Source organism: Lissotriton helveticus, chromosome 5_1 (assembly GCF_964261635.1).
Source record: "Lissotriton helveticus chromosome 5_1, aLisHel1.1, whole genome shotgun sequence".
Taxonomy (NCBI): Eukaryota; Metazoa; Chordata; class Amphibia; order Caudata; family Salamandridae; genus Lissotriton; species Lissotriton helveticus.
In genome coordinates, this window is record NC_136065.1 from 739,791,639 (window position 1) to 739,809,289 (window position 17,651).

A 17,651-nucleotide genomic window follows, 5' to 3' on the forward strand; every position below is an offset into this window, starting at 1 on the left:
AGTGGGACGGGATAGGAGCCCCGTATAACATAGACTGAACCTTGATTAGACCCAATTCAAGCCTGTAAGCCAGGTCAGACCATCCTCAGTTGAACCAGTCATGTATAGAGAGTAGACGCGTGGCAAGATAGTACAGATATAAGTGAGTCATACCCAGACCCCTGTCAACCAAGGGGATCCTACAGACTTTCAACGCCAGGCGAGCCCTACCTTTCGCCCAAAGGAACTTATTGGCCATGCTACCCAATTCTCGGAACCAGGTCCTGGGGAAGCATAGGGGGGTATTTTGACGAACGTAGAGGACCCGGGGGAGAACCATCATTTTAAAGAGGGCGACCCTCCCCATGGGGTTCACGGACAATGTTTACCACTTCTGGAGGTCCGCCTTAGCCCGTCTCACCAGGGTAGCGACATTGAGGGCCCAGCTAGCTCAGAGAGTAGAGCCATCCATATCCCCAGGTATTTATTTGAATGATTGACGGCAAAGTGGTATAGTGGACTGGCAATCAAAGCACTCTCAGGACAGGTGGGGAGGAACTAGGACCGATTTGTCGGGGTTCAACTGGAGGCCAGAGACCCGTTCGAAGGAGTGCAGGATGCGGAGACAGTGGGGGCCCGACCGGGCGAGATCTGCTAAATAGATGAGGACATCATCCGCATAAAGGGCGATTTTGTCAATTTCGGTGTTGGGCCAATTCTATCCCCGCACGTGCTTGCACGATCGCATCAAGCATGCCAAAGGTTCCATCACCAGAGCGAAAAGCAGGGGGGAAAGAGGGCAACCTTGCCTCGTTCCCCTGCAGACCGAAAAGGTCTCCGACAGAACTCCATACATCAGGACACGAGCCCGTGGATGGGCGTAAAACACGCCGACCATGGCCCGAAAGCAGGGACCAAATCCCATCTCGTCGAGGACGTCCTCCAAAAAACCATTAGTCCACCGAATCAAAAGCCTTCTCAAAGTCTACAAGAAGAAATCACAAGGTATGGGGTGAGCAGGTGGCGGTGGGCCATGGCCAATTGCAGTCTACGGAGGCAGTGCCGGGTACCATGTGAGGGCATGAACTCGCACTGGTTGGGATGAACCAGCATGGATAAATGGAGTTTGAGATGCTGGACGAGGACCGTGGCGAACAGTTTCACATTGTTATTGATGGATAAGGCGGTAATCCGCACGTCATGGCGAGGGTGGCTGAGACTTGTGAAGAACCACAATGGTGGCCATGTCTGTCTTCTGGAGTAAGGAACAATTCTCAACAGCCTCCCGAAACAGTTCCGCAAGATAAGGGGTGAGAGTTTCGCAGTAGTGAGCGTAATATTCCTGAGGGAGGCCGTCTGGGCCCGGCGTCTTGCCCGAGGAGATAAGGGTGATTGCCTCCCCAATTTCTTCGTGGGTGATGGGGAGGTCTAGATCGTCCTGAATAATCGGGTCCAGGTGAGGAAGGTGGCCGTTCCAGACCTCCAGTAGTCCCGTGAGAGAGAGAGTTGGAGTTCTAGCCTCGTATAATTAACAGTAATAGGAAGCAAAGGCACGGGCCATCTCCGCTGGGGAGCGGCACTCCGAACCATCCTGTGCCACGATTTCAGGGATTATGCGGTTTGCCCTAGGATATGTGGTTAAGCGGTGGAGGAGTGAGCCATTGTTGTCGCCCAACCATACACCCTGGCACACGGATGAGCGTCAGAGAAGTTTGCCCGCTTCCAGTGACAATTGCTTAATCTCCAAAGACAGATGGGTAAGAAGTCTCACCTTGGAGACATTCGGGGATCGGGCGGAGGCACGCTCAAGGCGCAGAGCTTGCGCCTCCCGTGAGGTCATTTGTTCCAGTGGAGCCTGCCGCTGGAGTTTGAGCCTGCCCTTGGCAACCCCCCCGCTACCCCCCCCCCCCTAATCGTAGCCTAGCCAGCCTCCCATAGGGTGCCCGGGGAGGATACGGACCAGTCGTTGGACAGAAAGTATTGTTTAAGTTCCCCTCCCACCACCTTCTGGATCTCCCTGTCCTGAAGGAACCTATCATTTAGCCTCCACGTCTGATGCATAGAGGTGGGAGGGGAGCCGGTGTAAATCATGACTGGGGAGTGGTCAGAAATGCCACAGGGAGGATAGATACGTCTCGAATCCTGAGACAGCCTGTTGATGGGACGAAGATGGTATAAAAACACGCCAGAGTATGATGCGCCGCTGAGGTGTGTGGAAACTGTCTAGAGTGTGGGTGCCAAATACGCCATGCATCGCATAGACCCAACGATTCGGACCAAGTCGTCAGCTGTATCTAGGGCAGGTGAGGAGACCGCGTTAAAGTTACCCCTGAGGAAAATGTGACCCAGAGGTAGGGACGCTAAGGGGTCGGCGGATTTGGCTAGGGTCGTTGTTAAGATTGAGGGCGGAGAGTAGAGCAACACAAGATTGAGGGGGCTACCATTCAGTGTGCCACAAAGGTGCGCTGGGTATCATGAACACCATACGCAGTCACGAGTGGAAGAGAACGTTTCACCAGGATCGCCTCCTCCCGGGATCCCCTAGTGAACCCGGAGTGTCAAATCCTATCGTAACTGTAGCCTACTAAAAAGGGGCAGTGGTTACCTAACAAGTGCGTCTCCTGTAGCAGTAGGATTTCTACTCCAAGGCGTTGTGCATAACGTAATACAGCCATGCGCTTGAAACAGTCCAGGAGGCCATTAACACCCCAGGACATGATGCGCAGGGAGGCCCCTAGCAAAGGTGTGCCAGACATAGTGGCAGGGTGTTTCAGTGTGGTGGCAGAATCCCAAAGGGAGGCTCAGCTCCAAGCTGGGTCGCTTGAAGGCCTGGTTAGGTGTCCAGAGAAAAGTAATTGCATCCCACCGGGTGCAGATTGGGGTGCCATGTGAATGCTGGTATGACACAACTGAAAAACAACTGAAACAAACTAAAAAGAGAACTCCCCCCGCCCCATCCCGTCCCCCACTCTACACTACAGGAACAGAAGCATCTGTCACCCTAACAATAAACAAATGCACTACAGACCAAACTAGAATGCTTGCGAATGGGAAAGCTTGGAGGACCCCTCATCGTGACAGGATCTACATAATCAAGTCCGTTGTGGAGAAAAACAATACGAGTCAAAGCACTGTCTCCGGCTCCAAAGAGAATGCCCGGCAGGCAGAGACATATTCAAGCAGGGTCTCCCAGGAGTGTCGGGCTACGGGAAAGGTCAGTGTCTGGGAGGTCCAGCAATGAAGGCCGGGGCGAAATACCCCTACGGTGCAGGTGGCCGAACGAGCCAGATCGCCTCCCAGCCGAGGATTCTTCAGGAAGCAGTATTGGCTGTCGAAAAGGGCCCAGCGGGGAGTCTGACCGGGCTAGTCTCCGGCCACGACGCCTGCAGGAGTGGTTGCGCTGAGGCCGGGGGGCGGAAGGTGCGGGGTGGGACGGCCCGCCATTCACCTCCCCAGGCTGTGGATTCTGGTCGCTGGTTCTCAGAGGGCGCTCCTCAGTCACCCAAGCCCAGGTCTCAGTAGGAGTGTCAAAGAACAGGGTCTTCTAAGCGAACACCACTCCCAGGCGTGCCGGAAAGAGGAGCCTATATTTGATGTTGAGTGCTCTTAGCTTTTGTTTGACTTCACCAAACGAGTGACGCTGACCCTGGACCTCACAAGTGTAATCTGGGAAGATCATGATTGCGTGGTTTTCATATTGGAGCCGTTGCGGTTTGTGGGCTTCAGCCAGGATAGTGTTGCAGTCCTTAAAATTGAGAACCCGCATTATGACCGGTCGGGGGGGGGGCGCACCTGGTGGTGGTTTAGGCGCGAGAGAACGGTGGGCCTGCTCCATCGCGAACCATGGGGAGAGAGAGCCCTCAGGGACCACGATCGCAACCGCCTCTCCAGGAAGTCCACCGTACGGCTCTGCTCCGCTCCCTCCGGAAAGCCTACCAGGCGGAGCTTGTTGCACTGGGACCTGTTTTACGCATCTTCCGCCTGTCGGTGCAACTCCTGGCTGTTCAACTGGAGACGAGCCACTTGGCCCTTAAGTTGCTGGACGTCGTCTTCCACGGTGGAAATTCAGGTTTCAGTCTCTTTGATCCGGGCCGTGGCATTTCGGAGGTCCTGCTGGATGAGGGTCATATCCACTCACACCTCCGCAACCTTGCCCTCCACCGAGGATTGTGAGGCGTGGACGGCCTGTAGGATAGTGGACAAATCTCAAATCTGCGGGCCGTGGAGGCTCCTGGTCCGTGGTACCCCCGGTCACCCCCACATCTGTGGTGGTGAAACGGTCCATTTTGGTCTGGGTGGCAGGCAGTCTATCCGTTCTGCCCATGGTGGCACTCTGCAGGGCGGGGGACTTCGAGAGTCTCTTCAAATGGTCCTTGCGGCAGTGGGCCGGTAGTCCTCCCCGGACAGGCGAAGATTCAGTAGGGGGCAGCCAGGGCGGAGGAGGAAGCCCACTCAGACCCGCTGCTGCTCAGTATGCGCGGCCGAGTCTACTTCCTCAGGCAGGATGGCCCTCCTTCAACAAAAAGGGGGGAGAGAATTCCAGACCGGGCGCTCCTGCCCGCAAGGCCCGCAGACTACTGCAGGCGTCACTCAGGCAGGGTGGCAGCGGAGAAGCCGGTGGAAGAGGCGCCCCGTGGGCCCCACGCCGCTCGAGGCCTGCGGCCGGTTCCACCTCCCTAGGCCTCAACCCCGATGAGTAGCAACGCGTGGGAGGTGGCCAGTCCGGAACCCCAGCCCCGGCCGCAGCAAGACAGGCCCATGGACCCAGTAGATGCAGGACAAGAGGGGCCAATGGGGGTGGTCTGCACATGGAACTGGGCGCCGCCCGGTGTGTGCGGCCGAGTGCCCCTGCTGCCAGTGTAACTATCTCTAGAGATGGTTGGGTGGAACCAGGGCTTTAGGGCCGGGTCAGGGAGGATCACCTCTGTAACTGCCCCGGCGCTCTTCTCAAGCCAGGCAGTGATAGACCGGGGGGCAAGACGGCGGCCCGATCACGGGCTCCTCGTCGCTCGATGTATGCAGCCGGTAACACTCTCAGGCCACCCCCAGCCAGGAGTTCAAAGGCGGCCTCCGGACGCCGACACAGGATGCCGCCAAGGCTCGGGGAGCCGGCACAGAAACGGCAGAGTTCAGAAGGGGAAGGGGACCCAGCCGGACCAAACAACGGGTGACACCACCCGGGGCCGGTTCCCACTCCAGCCGGCCTCCCACGCGCATAGGGGGCCCCTAAAGAATGTCCCTGGACCTCCTTCGCCGCCGGGTCTCACCCTTCTGAAGGTCTGCCACGCGTCGGCTCCCGGGTCACCGGTGTCACCTCACGGCAGGCAGGGAACGACCACCATCGTCCTCCAGCCCCCGCTGCCCGATATGGCACCTGATGCCACAGCAGCGCCGCTGGCGGGGCCGGGGCACAACCACAGCCGTCGCCGCAGACACAGGCAGCCGGGCCGCTGCACACCGCGCCCACCCCCTCTAGCGCCAGCGGGTGGAACCCAGAAGCCGCGGTCTCAGCCATGCCCACTCAAGCTCGGCCGGGCGTGGCGGGGAGAAGGACACAGGCCCCGCCTCAGAGCCAGCGATTTCCCCTGGGCAGTCCGGCAGCAGGAGGGCCTCTCCACCCCTTCAGGCATTCGGGCAAGAGGCCAGGCAAAGCACTCCAAGGGCGGCAGGCGCCGTAGTCACGGTGAGGGGGCCGTCATCTTAGCCGCGAGGCACGGCCGGCTGATCGACAGCAGCGGGGCAGTGAAGCGCGGGACTCTGCACACCCAGAGGTACAGCCAGAGGTGCTGCGCTGAGGGGACGACAAAATTCAGGGCAGGATGGCCCGCAGGACGTGAGGATTTTGAGCGGATGGCGGAGAGGTCCACGAGCACTCTCAAGGTGCATCCACCTTCTTGGCTTGGTAAGCTACCTTAGTTTCACTTTTTAATGTTTTTTTTTTTTAACCAATGAAAGGCACGAGGGTGCATAGAAGAGATCAGGAAGAAAAGGAGAATAAGTTTGCAGAGTGGGGAGGATGGGTTTGTTGGTATGGAATCTGTGGCTAGATCTAGTCTCTACCAGATAAGGCATTACTGAAGGTAAGTAACGAATTCATTTGATAAAGACATCTAGCCGCAGATTCCTTACCTTTGGATGAGATACCCAAGCAATACCATCCCGGAGGAGGGCCTGCAAACTGATGTCTAGAAAGATCCCTGACTAGGCTATCCGGTCTGCATAAGAAAAGGAGAGAGAGACTGCTCGCCAGGAAGGGAGGGTGAGGAAGAAAACATCCCACGAGAAAACTTGGGGAGAGCCCCATACGGAACAGAATCCGCCACTTGCAAAAACATTGGAAAAACACCATGGCAGAAGAATTCGACTAGTGGGAAAAACATGCCATATAAACATAGCTCTACCACACCCCCCCGGAAGGCCAATCGGCCCGAGAAACTGAGGCGGAAAGCTAAGGACAATAGCTAACTGGACCAAAGCTCCTAGCCATAGAAGAAGGCAATGCAGAGAGCACCAACCAATAGCTTAACCCCTGCAGTAGTCTTGACGGAATGGCTCCGTCATGTGCACCAGTGCACACAATCTTTCTGCTGAAGACAGCAGAGGGATTTCCATTTTTAAAATTTAGCCTCTGGAGGCTTTTTTTTGTTTCAATGTAACGACAATCGTGCGCATGAAAATGATACTGAAACTTAGTTTCAGTTTTATTGTTTCGGTGCTCGTGGGGCTATCTTATCCCCCGAGCACAAAATTACATGGGAGAGGTATAGTTGGAAAGGGGAGAATCTCCCCTCCATAGCGGATCCCTGCTTGGGGATCCACCCACTAGGCACCAGGGAGGGGGTAGCAGCCCCTTGGGCAACTGACTTTGCTCCACCCAGAAAAAGTGGCATGATCAGTCTTCAAATCTGCCCTCCCAGAGGGGGCAGAAAGCACCCTAGACCCCATGGATTCTCTTTTTTTAGGCCAGGGGTGGAGGAAGCCCAGAATTGTCATGCCAATGCCTGCATCCTCCCCCCCACAAAAAAATGCAAAGGCCTTTCTGCCCCTCCCACCCCCCCCAGGAGATAGAGGGGGGCAATAGATACCTGATCTGCCCACCAGGCAGAAAGCCCACTTGGCACAGGGATTAGTTTTATTTATTTATACCTAGGGGTGAGGGCTGCCCATGCCTCCACCCCCAAAAAACTTGCCACAGTATTCCTGCCTCCCCCTGAAGCAGATGGGGGCAATAGCCCCTTATCTTCCCCCTCGGGGCAGAACGTTCACTAGGCACCAAGGATACTTTTCTCCAATATTCAGGGGTGGGGGCTGCCCAGAATGGGAATGCCAGTGCCCTCACCCAGCCCAAAAAATGCCACCCTTTCTGCCCGCCCCCAGGAGGCAGATGGGGGCGGAGTACCATTATTACCGGGATCCTTTGGGGAATGATTGGTGGGTGAAAGTTTGTGGATCCACACAGATTCTAGAACTTTCCATCACAGAAATATGAGGAAAATGTATTTTATTGGGACAAAGTTTGAGGTTTGCAAGGGATTCTGGGTAACAGAACCTGGGGAGAGCAACACAAGTCACCTCATCCTGGATTCCCCTGGATGTCTAGTTTTAAAACATGTATAGGTTTGCGAGGTTTACTTAGGTGCCGGTAGAGCTAGGGTCCAAAATCCACAGTTAGGCACATTGTGAAAAAAGGGTCAGTTTTCACTGGAAAATGTTGTGTCCACGTTGCGTTTTGGGCGTTTCCGGTCTAGGGTTCTAGGCATACCCCCACAAGTGAGGTACCATTTTTATCGTGAGAATTTGGGGACTGTTTGGTGTGTAGAAAGTTTGTGTATACGCGCAGATTCCAGAACTTTCCATCACAGAAATGTGAGGAAAATGTATTATTTTGCAAAGGATTTGAGTTAACAGAACCTGGTGACAGCCACAAAAGTCACCCCATCCTGTTTTCCCCTGTATGTCTAATTATAAAAAAATTATATGTTTGCTAGGTTTTTCAAGGTGCCGGCTGAGCTAGGGTCCAAAAGCCACAACTAGGCCCATGGTGAAAAAAGGGTCAGTTTTCACTGGAAAATGTGATGTGTCCACGTTGCATGTTGGGCAGTTTCCTGTCGCAGGAACTAGGCCTACCCACACAGGTGAGGTAGCATTTTTATCAGGAGACTTAGGGGAATACAGAATAGTAGAACAAGTGTTATTACCCATTGACTTTCTTTGCATTTCTGCCTTCCAAATGTGAGACAATGAGTAAAAAAGAAGTCATTTTGAAAAATATCCTCTAATTCACATGCTTCTACCGACAATTTTGGAGATGAGCAAATAACCACTGCTTCTAAACTATATTTTTTGCTCCCATTTCGGAAAAATATAGCTTTTCTTGGTACCTATTTTTCACTCTTTATATTTTACCAAATGTATTGCTATATACCCAGTACACAACGAAAAACCATTGCAAGACGCAGCTCAGTTATTGGCACTAGGTTCCTCGGTAAACCTACAAGTCCTACATATCCCTCAATCAGAAGGGCCTAGCAGATGTAACGGTATATTGCTTTAAAAAATCTGTCATACTTAGAAGTTGTAACAGGTGAAAACGTTGGCACAAATGGCTGTTTTTTTAACTCAATTTCAATATTTTGTATTTTCAACTGTTAGTTTCTATAAAAAACAAAACTTGAAGGATCTACACAAATGACCCCTTGCTGAATTCAGAATTTTGTCTACTTTTCAGAAATTTATAGGTTTCCGGGATCCATTATTCCTTTCACATCCATTTCTACGACTAACTCGAAGAGGAAAAGAACGTTTACAATGCTGTTGTTACAAAGCAGTGCTTTTACCACGCGGTTGTTACAATGACCGCGTTGTTAGTACGTAATACCTTTACATAGCAAGTCATTAGAACGACTTGCTGTAGGGGGCGCTAAGGTATTGGATATGAAATCAAACACCTTCTCTGCTGTTGCGCAAACTGGAGTAGGAATAATAAATACTACTATTCCCAAGTAAAAGCTAGCCCCCTACAGCAAGTCGTTGTAATGACTTGCAATATAAAGGTATTGCGTACTAACAATGCAGTCATTGTAACAATTGCGTTGTAATATTACGCAATGTAATAGCATGCGTTGTAACATGCTATATTCACTGGAAGGAGGTTGAAAGCACACAAAATAGCAAAAATACGCTATGTCCTACTAAAATACCAAAACTGTGTAGGAAATGTTGGTTTTCTGATAAAAGTCTGCCGGTCCCTGAAAGCTGAGAAGATGGTGATTTCAGTACCACAAACTCTTTGTTGATTACATTTCAGGGAAAAAAACAGACGCTTTCTTCTGAAGCACGTTTTTCCCATTTAAAAAAATATATATAATAATGTTGCTATATTTTGGCTGCATACCTTTAGCATCCTCAAGATTTTGGAAGAAAGGGAAGCAAATTTGGCATGGATACCTTATGTGGAAAAAAAGTTACAGGGGCCTAAGCTCGAACTACCCTAAATAGCCAAAAAAGGCTTAGCACAGGGGAGAAAAGGCCTAGCAGTGAAAGGGGTTAAGATAGTATTGCGAGCAATATCAACAATCATGGGCATAGAATACGAGAGGTAAAGGAAAGACTATGAAAGAGTAGCCTTCTGGGACTATGCAACACAGATTTCCTAGAAGTAAAGGTATAAAACATATAAATAGGTCGGTATACGTATATATATGCCCACCCTCAAGCTTGGGACTACATAAGGTGGTTGCTTTGAAGTACTCCACTTCAAGCCGGGCGGGATGCATTGTCATACCTGCCCCCGCTCCACTGAATCCTGAGATTGGCGGCTGAAGTGGTTTTGGGGGCCCGAGGAGGCACTTGCATACTATTCCACAGGACACTGGCAGCACGAACATCCAGCCCTGCAATCCGCAATCCAATCGGGATAAGAGTAGATCAACGCCCAGCTCCGCTTACCTGGGAGGGAGATGTAGCCTGGGAACTGCAGTCCACTACAATTTTGCGGATTGAGTGGTGAGCAAACACTTGAGGGGCGGAGCAGACGTTCACCATTCGTGACCAGCAGGATGTATTTTGATGTTACAGTGAAGCATACTGAACATTTAGGCGCTGGAGAAGGCCGGAAAGGCCGAAATGCATTTGCCATTTAATAATAAAGATGCTTCCAAGTTTCCCCTACGAGGCATCTGCTTGTTCTTTTGAAGGAGGATTGTGGTGATATTAAGCGCGAAAGCCAGAATCGCGCTACAGAGGCCCTCGCTTTGCAAGTTGGCCCGGTCCCCCGCTGGCAGCTGCTTCGGCAGGTTTGTGTGTCTTCGAAGGATTGGATTGGACTGGGCCCGCCCTCAAGCTTGGCACTACATAAGGCCGTTGCATTGAAGTATTCCACTTCAAGCCGGGCGGGATGCATTGTTATACCTGCCCCCGCTCCACTGAATCCTGAGATTGGCGGCTGAAGCGGTTTTGGGGCCCCGAGGAGGCACTTGCATTCTATTCTACAGGACACTGGCAGCACGAACATCCAGCCCTGCATTCCGCAATCCAATCAGGATAAGAGTAGATCAATGCCCGGCACCACTTACCTGGGAGGGAGATGTATCCTGGGAACTGCAGTCCACTATAATTTCACGAACTGAGTCTGGTGAGCAAACACTTGAGGGGCGGAGCGGACGTTCACCATTCGTGACCAGCAGGATGTATTTTGATGTTAAAGTGAAGCATCCTGAACATTTAGGCGCTAACAAATCCCGGAAAGGCCGAAATGCATTCGCCATTTAATAATAAAGATGGTTCCAAGATTCCCCTACGAGGCCTCTGCTCGTTCATTTGAAGGAGGATTGTGGTGATATATATATATATATATATATATATATATATATATATATGTATTTATATATATACACACACACATTTAGAGTTCATACTGTACAATAAAAGGTGTATACACAAACAACCACAACAGCGAACATGGGCCAAAGGTGAGACAACGGCGAGCTGGAAACCAGCCTCATGGCCCGTCTAAAGGGAGAGGGTGGGGTAGAATTCACACCCCCCAGAAAACCAAATGAAAAGACAGAAACAGCACTACCGACTGACGGGTACGATTAGTCAGTCGAGAGACAAGTGAAAAGAAAGCTGTAGAGGAGAAACAACCCTGCTAGAATAGAGAAAGAAAGACCACAAGGGAGGACTAGTTGAACAGGGCCAACACAGGGTAGGCCTCTTCAGATAATTAGTCCTCAGTGCAAATGAAATAATATGGGAAGATCAATGCCATAGATGAGGTCCAACTATTGGACAAGTGTAAAGAACGGAAGTAACAGATGGTGAGGCAGTACCCACAACCTAACAAGCAAGAAGGCCAGAAGCAAAAGACTCCTGAGCACCATCTTCCAACTTGCACCGGTGCACCAAAGCACAGCATGTGGAGTCCTGTATAAGGGTTACTATGGTGTCAGAAACATATGGAGGAATACCTGTAAGGCATACAGACAAAGTACGCTGTAGGACAGGGAACAAGGCAACTGCATCCACACAATACCAGCAAAACACCCAATCAGAACGTGGGTAGAAAGCAAAGAACACTGTGCAGCCATCAGTGTAGACACTAAACAGGGCCAGACATTAATACACATCCCAAAAACACAACGCGCCCCAATAACACAATCTGTCATCGACTAGGTAAGAATGTAAGAAAAGAAAATACCTGCCGGGACAGGAGCACCACAATGGACAGCACGCAGAGGTGGCGAGTGAAAAGAAGAATTTAACAGGCAGTACCCTAGAACAGCCCACACAGACGGGAAGGCAGGAGACCATTCCCAGCCCGAGTATGGTGGGGAGAAAAGGATGGTATGGCAATCAAGTATCAAGAGTTCGCTCCACTCCGACTAACCCAAAAACAGTCAGCTAGACAGCCAAACAGATATTGACCATCAAAAAGCATGTACAACAAGGCGGACTGATCAGATTCAGAGAAGCCAGAGGTACGTAGCCAGGCACACCGGCAAATAAGTACCAAAAGGGCCATGGTACGTCCGACAGAATATGTGGTATCCATGCCACAAAGAATTAGTAATGTAGCATCCTGATGGCCATCCTGGATCAGCTGAGTAAGAGTGTCCCGAGAGTCATCAGGAACGGAGGGGAGAAGTAGCAAGACTGAATCCCACAACACATGGGACAAACGACCCAAAACCCAAGCCGTATTAAGGGACCGTAAAGCGAAGCTGATAGGAGAAAAGAGATACAGACCAAAAGCATCCAGACCTTTAGATTCCCTGTCTGGAGGGACGTCAGGCATAATGTAGAAGCTTGAACCACAAAGCTGTGTGGAGTAGGTTGACAGGAAAGGCAGAGAGGGTCTCCAGGGGCAGGATAGTGCCTAGGAGCTATAGAATGCTCAACAGAGGCCCTTGAAAGGGGTTAGCCCAAGTGCTCAACAGAATGTCAAAGAGGTTTCACTGAAGGGCAGCGCATGCTCAGTTCTAAGCTGGTCCTGCTGAAGCATCCCAATTAGGGGAATCAATGGCCACTTCCACAAAAGGAAGTTGCAGCCCCAGAAAAACATCAACTCTTTGCAGAAGTTGAGCAAAAGCCAAGATAGCTGGCGAGGCGAGGAGGAGAAAACAGGCTAGAGAAGAATCAAGGTTACTAGCGTCACCGAGGACAGAAAGCCAAGGACCCTCCAGAAGAGGCTCAATCATGTAATCACCCCAATCACCAAAATACCTGTGTGCCAAAGAGAAATTAGCAGGGGGCTCCTCCGAAGGCAGAGGAAGGTAGCCCAAAGAGGACTGTGCCACTGGTGCCTATTCTGATCAGCGTTGAGAAGGCAACACCTTGGTGTCGGGGAGGGGAGACAAAGTAAGGACGGACGTTGCCCTCAACGCTGAAGTCGGCGCCGGTGGATCCAGCACAGGCATCACAGGTGGGAACCCCGAAGGGCTGTGAGGCGGAGCTGAGACTGAGTCGATCATGGAATCGAAGGCCCTGCTGACACCGAAGGAGGAACCCACTGGTTTGGAGGCAGTCGAGGCCTCACAGACTTCCTTGGGGCGGAAAAGCACACCAGAGGGAGGCTGAGAACCACAAATGGCACAAAGGGATAGATAGTATTCTCTCTACTGGCCATAGTAGCCTGGGTGTCGGGAAAACCTGGAAGCCAAGGGACAGACACACACTCTGATATTGGAGGAATAGGAGGCGAGTCGGGGACGCCGCATGCACGCAGTAAAGTTAGGGAAGGACGTGGCCCTGACTGCTTATGGCTTGACTTACCCGGCGACAGCGAGAACGGACCCTCGAGCGCTGTACGGAGGAAGGGGAGGACCGCGACCAACAAGGGGCTGTCGACCACTGTACTGCTAACAGCGTTATGTGGTGCTCCTGCAAGGCTGACGACCAAAGCTGAAGAGACTAGCCACATCTTTCGGAGTCAGGGTGCACGCCTAGACTCCACATGCAAATGGGATAAGGGGCCAACATCGTAGTCCCCAGGGCCTTGAAGATAACCAGAAAAAAACACACTGTTTCGTCGTGGGGGGCCAAAAATGGCCAGAGATACCAGTCTTCAGATCCACGTGGAAGCGCGGAAAGAAAAAACCTGACATCAGTGCGTCAGGGGAGGGCTTTTATGGGCTCTGACGATGGCACATTCAGTGGTCGATGTTGTTACTGAGTCGCCCCACCCCTCCACTGATGCGCAGAGGCAAGGCTGTAAAAAAACTTCTGGATCAAGTCTGCCGCCTGGGGATAATACAAAGTTAAACAAACTGCAGTTAGAAGTCTCAATCAGATAAACTCTTAAATTCGTTTTTCACTACTGCAAGACCTCCCTCTCCAATAGGATAACATTGGAGCTACCTTATTGCGTTGAATACACTTTAATTTCCAAATGAGAACAGGTAACTAGATCATGTTTGCTGTCTTTGGAATTGGAATAAAAACTCCTAACTTATGGTTAAGTCTGATTTTACCGTATAATTTTGAAAATGGCACTTTTAGAAAGTTGGCATTTTCATGCCTTAGCCATTCTGAGGATAACATGACCAAGTGTAGTTGACATGGTGTATTCCTCCCAGACAGCAACACACAATAGGGAGCTTAGGGGTGCCTAGATGCACCATCAATGGCAGGATGAGAGGGAGGAGATGGGAACTGCTCCACTTACACTTGAATAGTGTCAAGTGCTACATACCTTCTGGAGTTAGTTTGGAGCCAGGGCAAGGAAGGCATGGCACCTGTGGACTTCAAAGGCAAGCCTCTAGAAACTTTTTCCACCTCAAAGGCAAAACTAGGCATAAATATTCAACTTCAGACACCAACACTTCAGTAAACCTCTGGACATGTGGATACTCTGCAAGAAAGAAGGACTGCTGTGCTGCCGAAAGAACCGCCACTCTGCTGGCTGCTCTTTGGAACCGACACATCGCCCCGACAGTGCGATGTATCCTCGACATCAGTCTTTGCCTCACAAGCCAGTGCCAATGGGATACTCGACAATGAGGCAGGACCTCACATCACAGTCTCAAAACTTCTCTGAAACAGCACATCACTTTAGCTGTGCAACATATCTTTGATGCTGACCCTGCAATGCTCTGCAAACCAGGATTTCAGGTACTTTGTCCAGCAGATCTAACTGGGTCTGTGTAGCCGACCCAGGGTCCATCACTGATGGCCTGAACTTGTGACCTTGTCCTGGTTCGGCGCGACTAGATAACCAGCTAGCGCTTTGAGCTTGTTGGTGCCATTTTAACTTAAATCTTTTAACTTGCATATCTCCGGTTCTACTATTGGATTTTTGTCATTTTGGCCTTGTTTTATTTATTAGAAATAACTCTTATTTTTCTAACTAATGTGGCATCCTTTTGTGTGATGTGTTCACTTTATTACTGTTTGAACTGTTGCACATATACTTTACACACTGCTTCTAAGTTAAGCCTGTCTGCTCTATGCCAATCTACAAGAAGGTTGAGCACAGGTTAATTTAGGATTGGCTTGTGCCTCACCCTAACTAGGATTCTGGTTGCTGTTTGACCAGGGCTCACATCCCAGTCGTCAATCAACCCAATTTCTGATAGTACTGATGTAGTGTATAGTTAAAAATACAATATATTGTTTACCTCTTCTCCAGTCCCAACCATAATATCGGTAGGGATAGCATAAATCTTATTGTGCATTTCAACCATTCTTCTTTTGCCACTACGGATCTTGACAAGTAAAACTCTAAAATTTGTCCCTCCAAGGTCAAGAGCTAGAAAGTCTCCATTTTCTGCAAAACACAAAGTAAACATTTAAACAAAATATAATTATAGAACAAAATAGTTGTTTCTTTACAAAATGTACCTAGGTTTTTTTCCATCATTCATGCTATCAGATGCATTATAAGCAGACACTGTTCCAAATTTTAGCAGTAAAATTTGCTCTATTTTCATCTGTCATGAAAGCACTAATAACAGCAAGTAAGCATGAAAATGATATTTTAACTTCTATGTTAATACATTGGCATTTTCAATTATCATAATACTGAGTAACAAGAACAACACTGCACTGTTTTACTGTTTTTAGTGATAGTATTGGCTAGTTATCTTCTAGGTTCGCAGGTTAAAAAAATACATCATAATACGTAGCCTTGATCCTTTGCCATTGCACTGATACCGATACAATTGGTTTTGAAAAGGTAACGTCCTTCTTAATGACTTTGTGAGCATGCATAATAGAAGTCTATGGTATTTTAACCTTTTTTCTTTCTTCTTAGCAAGCAAGACAATCACATGTGCATGCTGAGGACCACTGTTATGAACTGAAACCCAGAAAAGGTACAGGTTAGGTGGGGGGCACCAGCCATAAAAGGTTTTAAACTTCGATGCCTTTTTCCTGCTGATACTTGAAGACAAAGGCTGTGCACCGGTGTCATGCGATAGGCAATGTGACAGAACAACTCTGAACCAGTCTAAGAACTGTGCCAGAGGCCGTAGAGTAGCCCTTGCGTTACTGCAGAGGCCTGTACAGGAGGGTGGTCTAGCGGCACCGAACTTTGAAACTTACGACATAGCAGCCCAACTACAATGGCTTGTGTGCAGTATAACCCTAGAACAATGACAGAGGGAGGCTCCCGGACGGAATAGAGTCTCCCTGAATGACCGGTTGAGGGTGTTCCTCAGGGTGAATAGATCCACCGGGGAGGATACCCAAGAACCCTGGGTAGAAATCAAATTCTGGAAACGCGCTCTGCAGAGGATGGGGGTGCGGACTCCATGCTCTCCAGACTTCCCCCTAGACATGTTGAGGGCTCTCCCACACGGAGGGAATTGGCGGGACCTGGAGGCATGGGTGGAGGCAGGAGTGACAAAGGTAGGCGATCTATACAGGGACTCAGGGATGTTGCCATATCAGAAGTTCCGAGAGGAGTTTGGACTACCGCAGGGACACCTTCTGCTGCATAGGGCACTAACAACAGTCATTCGTAGGCACTGGCGGATAGAGACCACAGAAACCCCATCGCAACAAACTTTCTACTATATGGCCCTATCGGCAGGTACCATCGAAGCAGTGTCCTGTCTATAGAGCACTATGAGCGGATGAACTTCGGCCACTAGAGAGGCTACGCCTTCAGTGGGAGGGAGTCCTGAGCACACCTATCTTGACGAAAGACTGGGACAACATACTAGCTAAGACACCGAAAGTGTCAAGAAACGCACACTTCCAATTGATCAACTATTATGTACTACATAGAGCATATTTAACCCCCAAACGCATAAGCAGATACCTCAAGGTGGAGGACTCAGCATGCCCACGCTGCAGTATGCTTCAGGCCCACATACTACATATGTTCTGGGACTGCCCCCAATTACAAGAATTTTGGTAACAAGTAATACAGTGAGCAAGGTCATAGATAAGGAACTAACCTGCTCGCCGGCCTGCGGCCTCTTCGGCTGGTTCCCCCACTCGGCCAAAGCAAAAAATACTACTTTATTTATAAAGTTTTATATAGCGCGAACATGACCCAAGAGGGTATCAGAGCGTTTTACAGAAGATCAAGGACAAAAGAGAGGGACACAAGTAGGTCCAAACAACATTCTGAATGTGCAAAATAAACGCGTACACAAGAGTATCAAAATATCAGAACACCACCAACACTATAGATGAGCATAAAAAAGCAATCACAAAAAAAGGGTGTTGAAAACTGCCAAAACGTTCAGGCAGGAAAAAGAATGCAGCCGCACCTACCAGGGCAGAAAGTCCGTAAGAGAAGGAGAAAAAAAACATAAAAGCGTGAGGAGGAAGCATCAAAGCATGGCCACAAGGGGGAGTAGGTACATTTCAATTTCAGAAAGTATACCCAAGTAGTGCTTTCACTTCTTTTTTGAAAGACAATGTTGAGGGATTCAGTCTGGTTTCCGGAGGCAAGGCGTTCCAGATTCTCTTATAAATTCCAGGATTTGGCGTATATCTTGGCGAAGCGAGAGAAAACCAGGATTTGGAAGATGAAGGTAGGGCGCAGGGAACTCCTGAAATGGGCGGGTTGTGAGGGGCGAATACTGATGCGAGAGGCCAAGAGAAGGCTACGGCGCATAGAAATAGCTAGAGCTTGGGAGTTATTAATACACACCCTAGCATACCCAGAACCCTCAGAACAAGACGGGGAGACCACATAAGGAAAACATCCATGACACAGC

The 17,651-nt window shown here is 50.0% G+C and overlaps 1 protein-coding gene across 3 annotated transcripts in view; it reads right to left on the reverse strand.

Annotated features, from left to right (window-relative positions):
* The window catches only part of LOC144754887 (hexokinase-1), a 1,510,469-nt gene that overhangs the window by 490,548 nt on the left and 1,002,270 nt on the right, over nucleotides 1–17,651 (reverse strand). For all 3 annotated transcript variants that reach the window (XM_078643208.1, XM_078643209.1, XM_078643210.1), the window contains one exon: nucleotides 15,096–15,244. In XM_078643208.1, the coding sequence (XP_078499334.1) occupies nucleotides 15,096–15,244 (149 nt within the window). The remainder of the gene's footprint in view (nucleotides 1–15,095; nucleotides 15,245–17,651) is intronic.